The sequence below is a fragment of the Varroa jacobsoni genome, unplaced genomic scaffold, assembly GCF_002532875.2.
Source record: "Varroa jacobsoni isolate VJ856 unplaced genomic scaffold, vjacob_1.0 scaffold_295, whole genome shotgun sequence".
Taxonomy (NCBI): Eukaryota; Metazoa; Arthropoda; class Arachnida; order Mesostigmata; family Varroidae; genus Varroa; species Varroa jacobsoni.
The window spans coordinates 197677-213907 of NW_019213197.1; the positions used below are offsets into that span (position 1 = coordinate 197677).

The window sequence follows — 16231 nt, forward strand, 5'->3', positions numbered from 1 at the left end:
TACAGTATCAAGTGGTTAGTTCATCGTATAGTATAAGCTACGTAGGCGCAATTAAAATGAGATAAGCACAATTTATAAGATATCTTTTGGTTTTATCGAACAGCTCACTTCACCATATAGCAGAACGAATAGCCAAGACTATGAAGAAAACTTTTAACTAAATAATTGAGACACACGAAGCTATAGCAGGCGAAGATCTACTTAGAAGAACCTCCAGAACAAAAGCAACAGATTTAGGAAATAAAATACAGTGTGGCTGATAGAGTTTTGTAAGGCATATTCAAAACGTAACATTGCAACTGCTAGAAAGATATGAAGGCGGAAAAACTCGATAATCATGGCCAACGACTGTTAATTAAAGTAAAGTAAGCCAGCAAAAAATAGAGAATTAGAAACAGTAACGGTCGAAGACAGTTTAACTAAATAATAAATAGCTTGCAAAAAGAACCGCCACGTCAATAGGATTATAACATTCGCCGTTCGCCGAATAAGCAGAATACAATAAAGTCAGTCAACCCTAGAAATAAGCTAGTTTGAATAAATACACCCCTTAACCTTGTAAAAAAATTGCGTTGAGAAGGAAACGTGGTGATAATTAACTCAGCGTGCTTTGCTATCAACAATTAGAAGCATAGCACTTACTAAGATCTACAAGCAATATAACGAAGAGAAATATATCTTTTTGATATTTTTTCCTTAATTGCTGTTTTATTTTTCAGTATTTTAATGTTAGAACAGCTGCTGCTGCTGCTGCCAGTTGGTAACAGTTCTACTAAAATGGGATATCAGTGTGTGTGCGTGTGTACAGCTTAAAGGTGATCAATGGTTTTTAGAAAACAGTTCTCGAATTTTTGGCACAGCTCAGACAATGTGATATTTCAAGGTACTACCTTCACGAACAAACGTTCATAATTGCATTGCTCGATGAGAAAACAGGCAAATGCAAAAATTTCGAAGAAACATTAACATAAACAATAAAAATGTTCATGCTAAGACATACATTGTTCATGTAAGCGATTTTAAAAATGCATAATGATGACTCCATGCCAATCAGTGATTGCAACTGAGAATCCTGAAAAATCATATAACCACACGGTTAAAGTACAGTTTACTGGTGTTATTTTATTTGTTCATTTATATTGAGTTCGACAGTTAACACTAATAATAACACTGCAGTGAAACGGTATCTATTTTAAAACTGTAGTCATTCAAAATTACCTTGCGGTTGAAATAATATAATTAACATGGTACGCTGTGAGATTCGATGTAAATGAACAGCTGTGGCGTACAAATTTTAATTGTCGTTGAAATTAAATTACGCTTAAATTAAATACTGAAGCTATCACAAAATGAAGTTATTCTAAAAAACGACAACTGTTTATAAATCTGTGACGTCAGTATCAACTCAACGATCGCTTCGAAATACGAATGCCCCGATACGTGGACAGCGCGCCTTGCTAACTAACAAAAATGTCAGACTAATAAACAGCTGCGAAAGAGGCTAAGACAAAGAAAAATATGATTTGCTTATATATTCGAGGAATATGGTGCAATGTTAGATAATCATAGGGCGTTTGTGGAGTGTGAAAATGTCAGAGTTTACTGGTAAAATGATCGACACATATGAGACAGTTTCGTAACATTCTACGCTGTTCGAACGTTTGTGTTCCTCTATGCATCCCGTTAAATATACTGCTTAGTTACTATCAAATATATCCGAACAGTCCTTATTAGATGTCACTAGGTGGAGTGAGTCCATCTGGGCGACTTATCAAGATCTGTGTGAAACACTGGCGGCGCTACTGGTTGGAATGTTTAAAGCACACCAACGCATAATGTAATGTCACGCCCAAAAGATACTTTCTCATAGTAAATTTACGTCAGGCGTGGAGTCGGTTCGTTAATCTACGTATATATACATCGTTGAAATTAAGCTTTTCTTAACGCTCCATGATTGTTTGATTCGGGCTCGCGGCATAGCTGTGTCTCAATAAAAGCGTTAGATGTTTTCTTATCTAGCGATTGCCGCTTATTACATCACTTCGTCGTTCTGCATAAGTGCGTACTATGTATGCCCAATCGCAGTCCCTGTGATCCGAGGCAATTAGTGACCATCGACGCAACGTCTCGTTCACTTTCTCCTCGCCCGCCATGTCTGTTGTTTTTGTTCCATGAACTGCTGCTGACACAGCGGTTACAAAAATCTCCCATAGGCTCATCAGCTGGCATCATCAAAGCTTTTTGCGATAAAATACTGATATATAATTGCTGCTAATCCAGTAAACTGAGCGAAAACACCTTGGTGACGCAGCAGTCAAGCTGTCATAATGATTATGCTGATCACGATGATGATGATGATGATGGCGGCGTTTGCAGACGGGCTATCGCAACACAAATAGCGTTATCGGCGGTACCAAACGGGGGGTTTTCATCCACAACACTTCATAGATATCATTACTCCATTAGCTACGGGACTTATGTGAAAGTTAGAGCAAAGCATCAGGTGATGCGGATCCGAAGGCAAACTGAAGAGGAGAGAAAGACAAACGGAATAAAGAAGCTGCCCGATTTAGGCAATAAGGGGCCCCGTTCTATCAGCAAGACATAACCACCAGTGAAGTAATGGTCGCTTGTCGTCAACAAGTGATCCACAACGCTGCGATTAAATGAGTCTGTGGGGGTGGTGGGGGCTGGCTCGGTGCAAAGGGAAGCAGTGTGAGACATGGGCCATGGTCTTCAGCAGCGGCAGTTAGCCCCGTGACCATGACAATAACGACTGGGCTATGATGTGAGCGTAAAGAATCGGCAGCTCTCACAATGAAATTTCACATGATCGGACCGTGGAGCCAACAGTTGTTGATTATGGTTGTCGTTACGGTGACGGTAGTGGAGAACAAAGACAATTTGGTCTAGGAAGATGCCTTTGGTGGTAAACCGTGTCGCGCTTTGTTCGTTAGCAACGGCTCAATCGATTCAACTACGTGAGCTTATAGTGTGAACGTATAATCTTTACCCTCAGGTTTGGCCACATCCAGGTACAAGTGCACTTGCTAACGTCTGCCCGTGTCTCGGTGAGCGGACAGTTACTAAGTTTTACGGAAGTTGTGCTCGCATGCAACACTTACGTGGTGACTTTTAGATTATCTCATCTATTACAATGGTTTATGCTCTGTGTATGTACAATGGCTTCTAGTACCGATGTGCCAGTTTACACAATCTGGTTCAGAATAATGCAATGACTTAAGCTCCGCGTTTTGTTCAAGCGGAGGTGGGTTGGGGGTTCATGCGTGTCTATTATATTTTTAAAATATCACTACCCATTTAGGAAGAGAAGATGAAAATTTTGATGAAATACCGAAAAGCAACATAAACAGGATTGAGAATAACTGCGCCATTTCTCCAAAGCAGAATACGTATTAAAAACCGGTCCTCATTAAAATACCAAGAGATTTCTATGCGATATTTTTGTTAAATTTTTTTAGCACGCACACGTATCAAAAAACGAATTAAACGTATCTGCAGACATTATAGGTCGATTGATTGACTTTCTGATGGGCTAACCGGATGCTGATTTACAAATGGTAACATGTTACGATTGTCAATGTGAAATAATAATGTTAATGTGCCACTATTCCCTTCTATTGTAAGACGTATACATAGAAAAAAAAACGAACTACAAATAACAGCTATGAAACCGATGCCAGTGCAAAACTTTCCCGGATAACGAATGTAAGATAAGCGTTCCTCATTCTTTGTATGTCGTGTTTGTTGCATCTAGTGAAGGATGAATCTACTTCCGCATGTGCTCTGTTCAAGTTTATTGATCTTACCAGCCCTCATCCACCTATCTGAGAGTACTCATCACGTCGAAGGAGTGAAACACGTCATAGCACTTAAGGTAGTGGTTCGATAATTAAATGTAAATATCCAGTAATTGATAGATATTTTCCAAGTTTGGGAAGAAACGAAAGAGAAATGGTGACGTTACAGGCACGAGGTCAAGCGTGTGCCCATGGTGAATACAAAACCCATAAACGAAAAGAAGAAATATTTATCTTAAGTGATTATAGAAATATATTCGAATCGTAAATGTGTCTCTGTTAATCGTTATTGATATTTGTCTTTGGGTTTTGAAATAACTCGATTGTGTCGATTTTGTTACCTGTCGATCTAGTTCTAGGTACTTCTTGATTTAGTTTTTAATTAGTAGGTTAATATATTGGCGAAATGTTTACCTTGTTGCCATCTTCAGCAAGAATGTAGCGGAACCCATCATATCATAACCGGTAGATAATCTGTTACACTATTCCACTGCTATCGGGACTGCGATTAGTTTAGATGGTGTTGCAATCAGTACCTTAGAGCTATGATAGATACAGTTCTAATAAACAACATGGCCCAGTGACCGAATAAAGTTATTTGCGGCCATATTTTGCGAATGAAAATAAAGTACATTTTGATGTATCAACTTATAGGTGGTACACAAAAAGATGAAGAAGTATCTTCCAAAGTTAATCAAGTCAATTCACGCGGTCCCCGTTCCCGTGCCACTTTACGTGGCTGTACCCGACAAGAAGGGTTTTATACTTCACACGACTAGACTCCCTGACCATCTACCGTGAGTATGCCAACCTATTTTCTCATTTCCCAATTACCGTACAGTATGTATACGTGTAGTGTCACAGAAATTTGAACTTATGATCTCCCGTGACAATGACCAGCATTCACATTGGTAACGTGAAAAATAATAATAATAATAATCGTATCTCGAAGGCAGCAAGTAAATTACATATATTTTTGACGATATAGATAGCTTTGTAGAAACTATAGATGAATGCACATGTGTATCAATGTACTAGTAGGTATAATTAGGGGGTTGCGAGCAGGAGTTGTTGTCTCAAGTCCCGCTAAAGACACATAATAATACAACAACTGTAATAGGGAAACAACCGGATACATATGATTTGTTAAACGAGTATAAGTTTTGCATCTATATACTTTTTGGAAGCACTAGAGTTACTGCAATATGATGTTCAAAGTTCAGACGTTCGAAGTTCTGTTTTGAAAAAAAAAAGTTAAATATATTTAGTTTCGTTTGACGGCAACCTTTACCCTATATATTTGTACACGTCAAGTAACACAGTGATTTTCTAAAGAAAAGCCAGCGCTGCAGTCTAAAGCAGAATCATGGACGCTTTAGGGACAATTTCAACCGTATATGACTGACATTGTACAACTTGCTCGTCGCATTGCTTTCTATGATATGCTAAAAATGTGCTAGTCCGAGTGCAACGTCTATACAGCGTCTCTTGAACGAGACACATGGCTGTTGATGCAAAATGTTGGGCAAAAATCCACGTTATCTCTATATCATTAAGAGAAGATTTGCCCCTGCCGGTAACATGTGCTTCGAAACAGAACGGCGGAGAACCACAGCCTGCGAATGTTCTGCAGCAGTCGACATTGCAAGACTTACGCAAGACTTTTCATAAGGTCCTTACGTCCTTGTCAATCCAAGAAGCGTTAATGATCTTGTCGCAGAACATGTGAACGAGCATTTCCTACGCCCTTTTTAAAAAATCGGGCAAACTAAGGCTATGTAAACCGACCAGCTGTTCAAGATTTTCGTTTGACCGGTCCTAGCCATATTTCCTAACATGATATTGGTTCAGGCAACAAGTTGCTTAAGTTAGCATTCGGGACTAGATGTCATGTTTTCTGTAAACAAACGTTATTAAGAAATTCAATGTTTGGTCGAATCCTTTCAATTGAATAAATCGTAGTGTTTCTCTATAATAGATAATGGTAGATTCTGTTTTCGAAATTCATGACAGTGGCTTTTCCTTAAAAACGACTACTGTTTTTTTCATTTGAGTATTGTTTCCTCCACAACGCTGTAAAAAATTGTAATACAATTTAACTGGCAAATTTTGATTTCGGTTTTGCCACTTTCGACAGCTGCTGCATTCGTAGGTATGTTTATTGGGTGTACGACTCACCTACTCAATACTCTATAATTTCCTAGACTTCCTTATTTTTACAGTAAAAAGTTCTACTTTACAGCTACCTCATGTTTTAGACAGTAACTCCTATCTCTCTTAATCATTGATTTTGGTCATATATATATCGAAATCGAGAAATCAGAATTTAAGGAGTTTTTTTTTTTTTTTTACATTACTGTATAAAGATAAGAAATTGTAGTGCGTGCAACTAGAATAAAAAAAAGCATGTTCGGATTGCTTTTTTATAAAATCGATTTAAAAAATACCTAAACCTAAGGAGGTCGTTTCTAATTTATCAGTTGTGTATCTAGCCGTTTAAATGATATCAGTGATTCGAGCGGTAACAGTAGAACCGTAACAATATTAAGCGTCCGTCTGTTCGTTTAAAGTGGTTTTAATTTCGTCCTACCTTACTAAGTTAGCATCTTACTACTTCCTTTTTTTTTTGTACTTATTCACATCGATTCGTTCAAATATCGTGGGTCGTATTATATAGTTTCTTATCATATGTTCTTTCCATATATATATATATATATATATATATATATCTATACATATATATATAAACAAGGTGTTACAATGGTTCATCCGTGTAGTTATATACGATGACTACCGTCGGAATGATGAAGCGATTCGTGTGAGAATGCGCACATGTGAACGGTTGATGCTACCGAAAATTATGTCGAGCGATCATGATAGCAGTATTGTTACTTAACGTCAAAATCGCTTTTTCACACAAATTATACAATTGCCCACACACATTCAAATGTAATTTCATATTGTGGAAATTCAGTTAAAAATACTTTGCTAATTTAAAGTTACATTTGTAATTACATAAAATTTCTAGTAAAAACTGATGCCTGATGTACTCTACTTTGCTTTTAATTTCTGCCTGTTTTTTCCAAAATGTATATCATAAGCTTTGAAACCCCTTTTACTATTTATTATTATTTTTATTAAGATTCTTCTCGATTGTCGAAACACACTTATAGCTTGTATTTGATGTTGAAAATAAGTTACTTGATATTATATTTATTTAAAAGTAGGTTTATTGGTGTAAAAGTAAGCGTGGTATCATAAACTCAATAGGGCAATATTGAAACTAGAAGGTAATCTAGCGAAATAGCTGACAGATGATAAAAGTCTAATCTTTACCCATAACGATCATCTAAAATGCCCTGTGGAATGGTTTTCTTTGAGGCGAAAAAAATGGATTTTTCTGAATAGTAATTAAGTTTAGGGAGAAATGTTAACACGAATTAGTCTATGATATTCATTTATTACTTTTGTGTTTGATTATATTTGACGTGTTTAACGATTATTGCAGGCCTGAAAGTCCGTGTCAGTATGCTCACTATTGGCGTCCGAAGGATTTGTATGGGACCGGATGTGACCATCACTTCGGCTGGTAACAGAATCTTACCGCTCAATTTCTAAGAAACGTCATGCGACCTGGATATAATTGATTATTAACCATGTGAATATAGGGCATATGATTAGTTCTGTATAAATATATTTTTGACGCTTTGTGTTATTAAGGATGATAACTTACATCTAGGTAGTGAACTGCTAGTGAGTGTTTACAATGTGTCAAATGACTTAAAATAAAAAACGTTGCGTCATTAAGGAGGTCATTAAGCACTTTTTAGTTAGCAATTTACTGTGTGTAAAGAAGGACCTGAGTCTCTATGAAATTGATTTAAACGGGTTTACTTGGACGTTTGGACTGAAACTGGTTTAGAATCTAAATATGTTAGGAGTTAAGGGATGGGGTTTACATAAAAAGGTACGAAAATCATATTATTCAGCTAGATCTTAGTTGCGAATTTATCCGAGATAATTTCGAAATTTATAGCGGGTACTTTTGAGATTCGAAGAACTCGTTCGTTGAATTAACCCAAAATTTGCCAATTATTTTAGGCATTATCTGTTAACAGTATAGTTTTTCATCTAACCAAATCGGTAAGTTCACACGCAGATGACGTGGAAGGACAAAAGTAGACAACCAACGGAGAAGTTAGCAGTTACAGCTGAAGCGGTGCTGAAGACAGGTGTTAATATTCATACTTATTTCCATTCAAACAAATATACGTTAATGACGAATAATATCTGCGCCACGTTGTTTCAGTCAGTCCACTTTTTTATTGTTCGAATCATTTCATTACTTCTGTGTTATCCCATTAGCAATTAAAGCACGCCGCTTCCATTATCAGACCTCAATGGCAGTTCTACAAACTCTGATTTAGAGATTCCACTATCGAATATATCCGTCTTTCTATGATCTTATAACATTCAGCGTGCCACTTCCCTACGTCAATCATTCTGTTGCAATTAAGCCTATACTGTGCTACCACTAACTTATCATGCCACTGTGTATATTCTTCAGTTATTTTGAGAAATTGAAAGCTTAAATACATTTTTATTATTATATTAGCTAAATTTTTAAACGCTCGGGAAACGAAGCCAGCAAGAAGCTTGGAACAACTGATATGTTTTAGAAATCCTTAATCATACTTTCCGGGAGGAAAGGCCATACTTGACTCCGTGGCAAAAATGAGAAAAATGTTTTTTGAAAATTCAGTTTTGTGTCGAATCTGGAAACCATTATTTCGCGCCAATGTGTTCTCGCAGATGGGAATAAAAACCATCCTACCAGAGATGAACCTCTTAATCAAGTTGACATAAATATTCACACATTAACTAAGGTAAGAACAAAATAAATAGAACTTACTTTTTATAGGACATGTCCTATATAGTTTACCATATTTCTATCTTGATCTAGGGGTGATAGCATCGATGCGGTCAAGATGACAATAGTTCATTAGTTCTATAGCGCTAGGATCGTAAATACTCTACGATCGTTTACACCAAGAACGTAATACACAATCTAAAAGAAACTGGTACGAATGCTCAATAATAGTTTACTAAACAGACGTTAGTCGGCATTGTTTGCCACTTGGGCTAAGATAGAATAAGTAGAGTTTACAGAATTGACAACTAATTTTCGCGGCACTAAATGTGTTTGAGCATTTCCTTGGCGTAAATTACAGGCTGCTATAACGGAACAAAAACATGATATTACGAAATATGATTAAAAACACTATCACAAATCTATAAAATTCCGACATTCTTCAAGGCTTACGATTGTTTCAAGACATCTCAAATTTGCTTTGAACGCATCTGTGAACCTTGTTGCTGGCCGAGCCGTCCTAACAGCACCGGGCATAAAGGAAACATTCTACACTTCGTTGACTTTGTTCGAATTAAACCCAGGGCTAACACATGTGGATTCTGTCAAATAGGTTATGAAACACGGGACCGTCGTGAGTGGATTTCAGAATATGACTTGAATAAGCTGTATTCGTAATACAAAAAAATCCACATCTAAAAAAACAGCTGTTTTTTTTTCGTATTTTCTAATTTGTCATCCTCAATAATTTGCGCAGTCTTTTTTTACTCGATTTAATTAATTGTTGTTTTGAACCATTATGAAATGTGTGAATCAGAAATCACTCAAAGCAAAGTGAGATAATTATAAAGTAAAATACATTAAAGGATCGTCTAAGGACATTAGGATGTTACTATGCAATGACAAACAATATTGATTAATTTTTAATTTATTGTTTAGCTTTTTTGACGTTATTGCTGCCATTCTTCCGACCCTGGCATTTGTGTTATACAAAATCGATTAGCATACATCTATTTATGTTTATTAAATGAAACAGACTGTTTATACAAAAAGAGCCTATTTCTGATGCAGAGAGGACAAAAAAACGACCTAGCAAAATAACTTTAAAGTTGATAAATACAATGCGAAATTATTAGTGAATAACGATGCAATAATTTTAAATATGTAAGTACTGAAACCCACACTCGCGAGTGGAAAGCTGTGATTCTACCGGTGTTTTAGAATCTATTATTGTGCCTATACAACTGCGATTACTCGAGCATCATTACGATAACACTATCTCTAATCACTGCCATGTGAGTGGTTTTCTTAAAACGAAGGTTTGCTAGTAATCTAACTGAAACGGTCGAAAGGGACCTGTTGCAGTGTAGAGGCAAATATCTCTAATGAAACGTTTTGTGCATCACCTTTCTAGATACGGACAGACATTGTCCTCTCTAGGCACATCTGCAACCCAGATGCAATGATCACAGGTTAACGAGGGCAAAACACATTCACTGCCTTCGGTGGTATCTAGCTGGCTTAATGAAATCTATATAATTTTTTACTAGTTCCAAGATAAGCAGGCAGAACTAAGCGTGCTTATATATTACGTATGAGTAATTGATTGATAACTCATCATATGAAGAGGTGGAGATTTTCGTAGGTAACTTCGCGAGCTCAGTTATTTTACAGCGAAAATCGTCTCTTTCATGCAAGGCTGTTTTTGCCAGGTCTTAGAAAAAATACTTGGAAACTGGAATTCGCTGATCATTTGTGAGTGGTTAACCTTAACTGTGCTATATTGTACACGAAAATGTTGTTGGCGTCGCGTTTGAGAATCTTCTCGAGCATTGGAAAGGCACTCCACGTATCAAGCAGGGTGCTTAACAACGAGGACAGCGTAAAGCGTGCTATTGAAACTGGAGATGTAAGTAGCTTTCCCGAACGTTTCAACTTCACTCGTGATGTCGTTGATCTTTGGGCGAAACACGAAAGCCCACTACGCAAGAGCGTACCGGCTCTATGGATGATACAGGACGGGAGATCAAAAACATACACGTATCGTGAGCTATCGCAAATCTCGAAGAGAATCGCCGGTGTTTTCCATAATTATGGAATTAAAAAAGGAGACCGGATTCTCTTGTGCTTACCGAAGTGCCCGGAATATTGGTTCATCATGCTCGGCCTAGTGAGATGCGGCATTGAATTTACTAGCATCACCACGCAGGCAACTGGCTACGATCTGCGATACCGGATTGAGCGCTTTACACCGAAAATGGTAATTTCAAATAAGATCAGTGATGTCGATTTTGCAACCGTCAACACAGAAGTTGAATACAAGATGTCGATTTCGTATGAAGGAGTTGGTTGGATGAGTTTAACCTCACTTATGGAGTCCGCCGGTGATTTCGACGGTTACAATACTTCATTGAACGACCCGGCCATTGTATTTTTCACTAGTGGAACAACAGGAAAGCCCAAAATGGTTGAGCATACACATAGTTATCTATTAGCCCATGTTATAACGGGTAAACGTTTATATTTCTTAAAACACACTGATGTTTTCTGGTGCTTGGCGGACACGGGATGGGCAAAAGTGGCTTACGCGACGTTCTCAACATGGCTGTATAGAGCATGTGCGTTTGTTGATACGTCGGCCCGATTTTCGCCGTACGATGTCCTAAAAGTCCTCCAAGACTACCCGATTACTAAATTCTGTGCCCCTCCCACTGTTTACCGGCAATTAATCAACAAAGAGAGCGGATTGTTCAACTTTAAGGCACTTAATGACTGCGTGAGTGCGGGTGAACCGCTTAATCCCGAAGCGCTTCATGCTTGGAAAGCTCTGACAAACATTTATATCAGAGAGGGGTATGGTCAGACAGAAACCATCGTTGTTGCTTGTGCACCTTATGGCTCTGTAGTTAAACCAGGTTCAATGGGTCTCCCTTTGAAGGAGTGCCAAGTTGTCATCCTAAATGATGATCTGAGTCCAGTGAAACAGGGCGAGGTTGGCCAGCTAGCACTTTCCATGTCGCCTGTAAAACCAATTGGCCTTCTAAAAGGCTATAGGGACGCCGAGGATAAAAACGCCGATGCCTTTAAAAACGGTTACTACTTGACTGGTGATAAAGTATACCAAGATGAAGACGGTTACTTGTGGTTTGTTAGTAGAGCAGATGATATTATCATATCAGCTGGATACCGCATCGGGCCATTTGAAATCGAAAGTGTTTTACTAGAGCATCCGGCTGTGGTTGAGTCGGCTGTCGTCGGTGTGTCTGACCCGGACCGTTTCGAAATAGTTAAAGCATTTATAGTACTGGCTGAAAACTACACAAGCTACGACCACGACAAACTTGCTAACGAGATTCAGGAATTCGTTAAACAGCGAACTGCTCCGTACAAATATCCCCGCCAAATCGAATTCGTCAATTCGTTGCCGAAAACAATGAGCGGGAAAATTCAACGAAATATACTACGCCAAAAAAAATAGCACTAAGAAAATGTAACACACGAGTTGAATAAACACGCTCAAATGTTGCTAAGCTAATCAAACATTATCACTATTTATTTTATGTACGCGTCGGCCATTAGTCTCGGAGCAATCCGTTGTGTCAACCTACAGGATCGGCACAAAAAAACTGTTGTACGCAGGCAATTCCATTGCTGGTCCCTATCTTTCAGTGACGCTCATTTCCCTTTCGCGGGTACCTCCAGCTCAGTCCTACTACAAGCCCTACGCTTGCATCAGCACCACCTGGTGGCGGTGGCGCATCATCGCGGCTGCCATTACCCAATCGTTGCTGTTGGTATCAGTGGATAAATGCACCTGCAGCTTGTCCAGTTGCATAAGCGTACGTTGACAATTTGTCTCGCTGCTGTCTGACATCGTTCTTTTACTCAATGGGGTCATTGATTTTCCGCTTGACGACCAACCTGCTTGGTGCCCGCCCGTACTTGATCGCTTTCAATGGGTGGTGGAGCAGATCACCATCATCGTTTGTCACGACGATCATCAGCGTAGCAGCCTAGGTATCGCATCCTGTTTTCGCTCTAGAGTAAGTAAATGCTTTAGCTAGCCAGCCAAACTTGATCCCCCGATTGTCTACAATTCTCTCCCTCATTCTCCTTCCCCATTCCGCACCCTCCGATGAGCCGGTCAGATTCGGCCCAGATATTCAGAGAAAAGTGGTCTTCCTCTGCTTGAACGGATCTCTTCGTCTTCACCCCAACTTCTCGCCACCGATTAGAGGGGCGGGCTGCATGACTGTGCGTGTGTCGCTGAATATGTCTATGCATGTCAATGCGAGTATGAATGTAAAGATATCGAGATGTGTAGTCGGTTTGGCTGAGGGGAGTCCCTCTTTACTATGCTTGACCGTGTTTAATATGTTTGCTTGGAGAAACTGAAATCGCCTTACTTCTCGACTTGCACACTCAGCCACTAACCCCCTATCTGTCCCCTGGTTCCTGTCTCCCAGTTCCGGCCGCAGCACCCGCGCGCTTCACCTTCACATGCTGTTCACAGGTGCGCGATTATGGCTAGAGGTGCGTTACCAGTTATAAAGTTTGTTCCCGCACAAAGGTAAAACTAGTGTGTATATGTATACAAGTATGATGATGGCTCCGAAGCCATGGAGCGGAAGATATGAGGTTCTTCGGCTGTGCAATTGATATCAAGTGAGTGATTGAGATTATTGGAGAAGGTGAGCTGGCTTGGGAGGGGACGTTGATTATTTTCGCGGCATCTCTCGGAAAGGTTGACGAATGCAAAGATATCCGTGAACTCGAGCGTGGCAAACGAAATAACGTGGATTATAGCAAGTCGTATTGTATAATTGTGATACGATCAACAATGACTTATCTACACGGTTGCTTTCTATAGAAATAACTGAAGGTCTATGAAAACTAAACAGGACTAATCGCAAGAAAAATAACAATGAGTTGTCCTCGAAAATGCAGTAGGGGAGCCGAACATAAGGAAGAAATGCGGTTATTCACAAATAGGACCGCTTGAAAGGAGAACTCTTCCAATCATCTTTGATCCGTCAAACTCTTTCAAATTGTTTCAGGTAGTCCCACTGGACGGTACGTCCTGTTCTCATCATTCTTTGTCCCGAATTCGATTTGCAGTGATACATGGTTTTCAATTTAATAATATTCAATTATAATATTCAACTATAATCATGTGAATAGAATCACAATCTTCAAGCTTGGATTTCCAATGTGGTATTTAATTCAATGGTCGCTTATTATCACTACAGAATGATAGTACTCTGAGTAAATGCTCGTACGCTTTCTAATTCTTCTCTAAAAGATAACCAAAAAAAAACCTCAATGAATTTCTATCGTAGTTATTTCATTATAATCTATATTGTCGGTCACGGTCACGAGCAAACAAATCCGATCTCTAGTTTGTTTCAGAAACCATCAATATACGATGACCTTTGAGCTCGTAAGGTACCCAATCGACCAAGGGATTTAATTCATCCAAGATGCTCTCGACATTGTCAGTTATATGATGTGGCCTTTCGTCTACTATTGTCTATTTCGTCTACAACTACACGGCTATTATATCGTTTTTTTGACAACTCGATTGGGTAATGGTGGACCGCGAGGTCAAAATGCTTTCATCGAAACGCAGGCGCACCACCGTGTTCGAGTTACGTCCAGGGGCTTATTGTTGTGGTCCGATAGAGGCACCTCACTTCATTGACAGGCTGCGATGCTTTCTTCCCCTTCCTAAAAATAAAAGCTTTCTACACTTAGACATCCAGATATTAAGCTAACTCAGCGACCAGAGCTGACAATTCCTATAATATTTCGTAGTTCTTTTTTAATCAGAGCGTGCAGTTCAGTAGGTAATTATTATGCTAAGTTTTAGTACGAGAAAAGTCTCAGTTGTTACTTTCGGAAACTGACATTGTTAGTCGTTCTTTTTTATACTACTGTGGTGATTCTACAGCCATAAATGCAACTTACTAGTAACCAGGTCAACTAACTTTGAATAGAAGATAACATAACTTGTCATCCACATATAAAACGCTAGCATGGAACAGTATCCGTTAGTCTAAAGTCAAAACGTGTAACTACGTCTAAAAAGATCAAAATAGCAAAAAATCATTTCCAGCTTTAACAAGTTTTGTGTAATAGAGACAGCTACTACCTTCAGCTATAATCTCCTTTGATTCTTAGAAAAGGGCGCCTTTCTTCCTTTCTTCATATTACTCTTTATTTCATCATATATTTAAGGTATTTTCCATGCCTATTGATTTCTCGATATGTATGAGATATTCTTTGTAATACGACGGTAAAATTAATAAAGAAAAAAATTTTGGTAGCCACATTATACATTTGATTAATCAGACGTTCGCAAATAAGCAGCCTAGGAAACCCTCTATCTATTTTAGGGCATTTAAGGGCGCTAACAAATGCAAGTAAGTAGGAAAGGTACCTTGGGCAGCAGTTAGACCTGGCAATCATTCCATGAAATAAAGCGTAGTGGCGAGTTAGTTCTACGTACTCAGCTAGAATGTAGTTGCGCAAGAAAAACGGGTAAAAGTAGAGAAAAATAAAACGTCAATAGAGTGTCTGGTTATCCGAATAAGATGGAGCAACTGGAAACAAATAAGTCATAATTAATAAAAGGCTATATAAATAACTAATTAAAAATAAGAAAAAACAAATAAGATTCGCATAATTTCCTAGTAAGCTTGTGTTATAGTGAATGGGATGATGTATTTGCTGAAAGATCTGCCGTCATTGTTCAGTTATCTAGCATCCAGACCAGCACTTTGCATATAAATTTTTCTGTAATGACTGCTGACAATAGTTGCTCATCGTTGTTCTTAGCGGAAAGGTCGGCAAAAGAGAGTGCAAATCTGATGATGCCAGCAACTTGTTCCTATATACACATATATATATATATATATATATAATATCTTGTTAATAAATAAAATATCTTGTTATTGTAAATCATTGTAATGTAGCTGGACACATTTACGTGCACAGGGTGCTTACCGTTAGACCTTAGAAACTTACCTAATTTTAGAGAATTAGGATCCTAGAAATAAGTTCGATCACTTGAGAAGTAAGGTTTAGTGTGAATGTAGTTAGTCCTGTTCGCTGTTAAGCATGAAGCAAATAGGAGAAACACTGTGTCCCGAAGGACATCAGACTTTCTTAGGATTTCAGCTGCTATTAGAAACATCCGTTCAGACCATTTGTTGTTTTTCCTTTCCTCTGCGATAAAAAACGTCACCACTTTATGCGTATTAAAAACACAGAATGGAAATAAATTATACTGGAGATTACCTTTGAAATCGTCATCCTTCGATTAATTTTCTGTTAGGTTAAAAAAGTTTATAGTCGAGGAATAGGCAGGAACTTAGGCGAGCGCGACAAAGGATCTCAAGTGAATTTGTGCAAAACTATGTATCACTATCTCCAAAGCCAACTAAATAGAATAAGGTTGGCTTCGCTACTCAGACGAGGCAGTAGGGGATGCGTTCAGCTTCAAATAATTCTGTGCTGCTCAGCGGTAAGTGTATCCTCG

At 38.5% G+C, this 16231-nt stretch overlaps 2 protein-coding genes and 1 long non-coding RNA gene across 5 annotated transcripts; all 3 read left to right on the top strand.

Annotated features, from left to right (window-relative positions):
- The first annotated feature begins 2370 nt into the window (after window positions 1–2370).
- LOC111259123 (uncharacterized) lies at window positions 2371–7636 on the top strand. Of its 3 annotated transcripts, none has more exons than XM_022830854.2 (4): window positions 2371–3019; window positions 3779–3898; window positions 4476–4618; window positions 7330–7636. In XM_022830854.2, exons 2-4 carry the CDS (start codon window positions 3785–3787, stop codon window positions 7412–7414), a joined length of 342 nt encoding a protein of 113 aa, XP_022686589.1. In that variant the 5' UTR covers window positions 2371–3019; window positions 3779–3784; the 3' UTR covers window positions 7415–7636. The 3 variants fall into 3 exon arrangements, with proteins under 3 accessions (XP_022686589.1, XP_022686590.1, XP_022686588.1); XM_022830855.2 differs by having other exon boundaries at window positions 2371–2981; XM_022830853.2 differs by having other exon boundaries at window positions 2376–3071.
- A 2441-nt stretch (window positions 7637–10077) lies between these two features.
- Window positions 10078–12231, top strand: LOC111259121 (acyl-coenzyme A synthetase ACSM3, mitochondrial). The gene has a single exon (XM_022830852.2). It carries the CDS (start codon window positions 10487–10489, stop codon window positions 12167–12169), a length of 1683 nt encoding a protein of 560 aa, XP_022686587.1. The 5' UTR covers window positions 10078–10486; the 3' UTR covers window positions 12170–12231.
- A 1001-nt stretch (window positions 12232–13232) lies between these two features.
- On the top strand, window positions 13233–15989 carry LOC111259122 (uncharacterized). The gene is made up of 2 exons (XR_002679430.1): window positions 13233–13748; window positions 14091–15989. It is a non-coding gene; the product is annotated as an uncharacterized LOC111259122 (long non-coding RNA).
- The last annotated feature ends 242 nt before the right edge of the window (window positions 15990–16231 follow it).

Excerpts from the sequence above, each read along its gene's own strand:
- LOC111259123 (XM_022830854.2), top strand. The coding sequence starts at position 3,785 with ATGAATCTACTTCCGCATGTGCTCTGTTCAAGTTTATTGATCTTACCA. Across the intron at positions 3,899-4,475 it reads AACACGTCATAGCACTTAAG|GTGGTACACAAAAAGATGAA; the intron begins GTAGTGGTTCGA and ends ATCAACTTATAG. Across the intron at positions 4,619-7,329 it reads AGACTCCCTGACCATCTACC|GCCTGAAAGTCCGTGTCAGT; the intron begins GTGAGTATGCCA and ends CGATTATTGCAG.
- LOC111259121 (XM_022830852.2), top strand. The coding sequence starts at position 10,487 with ATGTTGTTGGCGTCGCGTTTGAGAATCTTCTCGAGCATTGGAAAGGCA.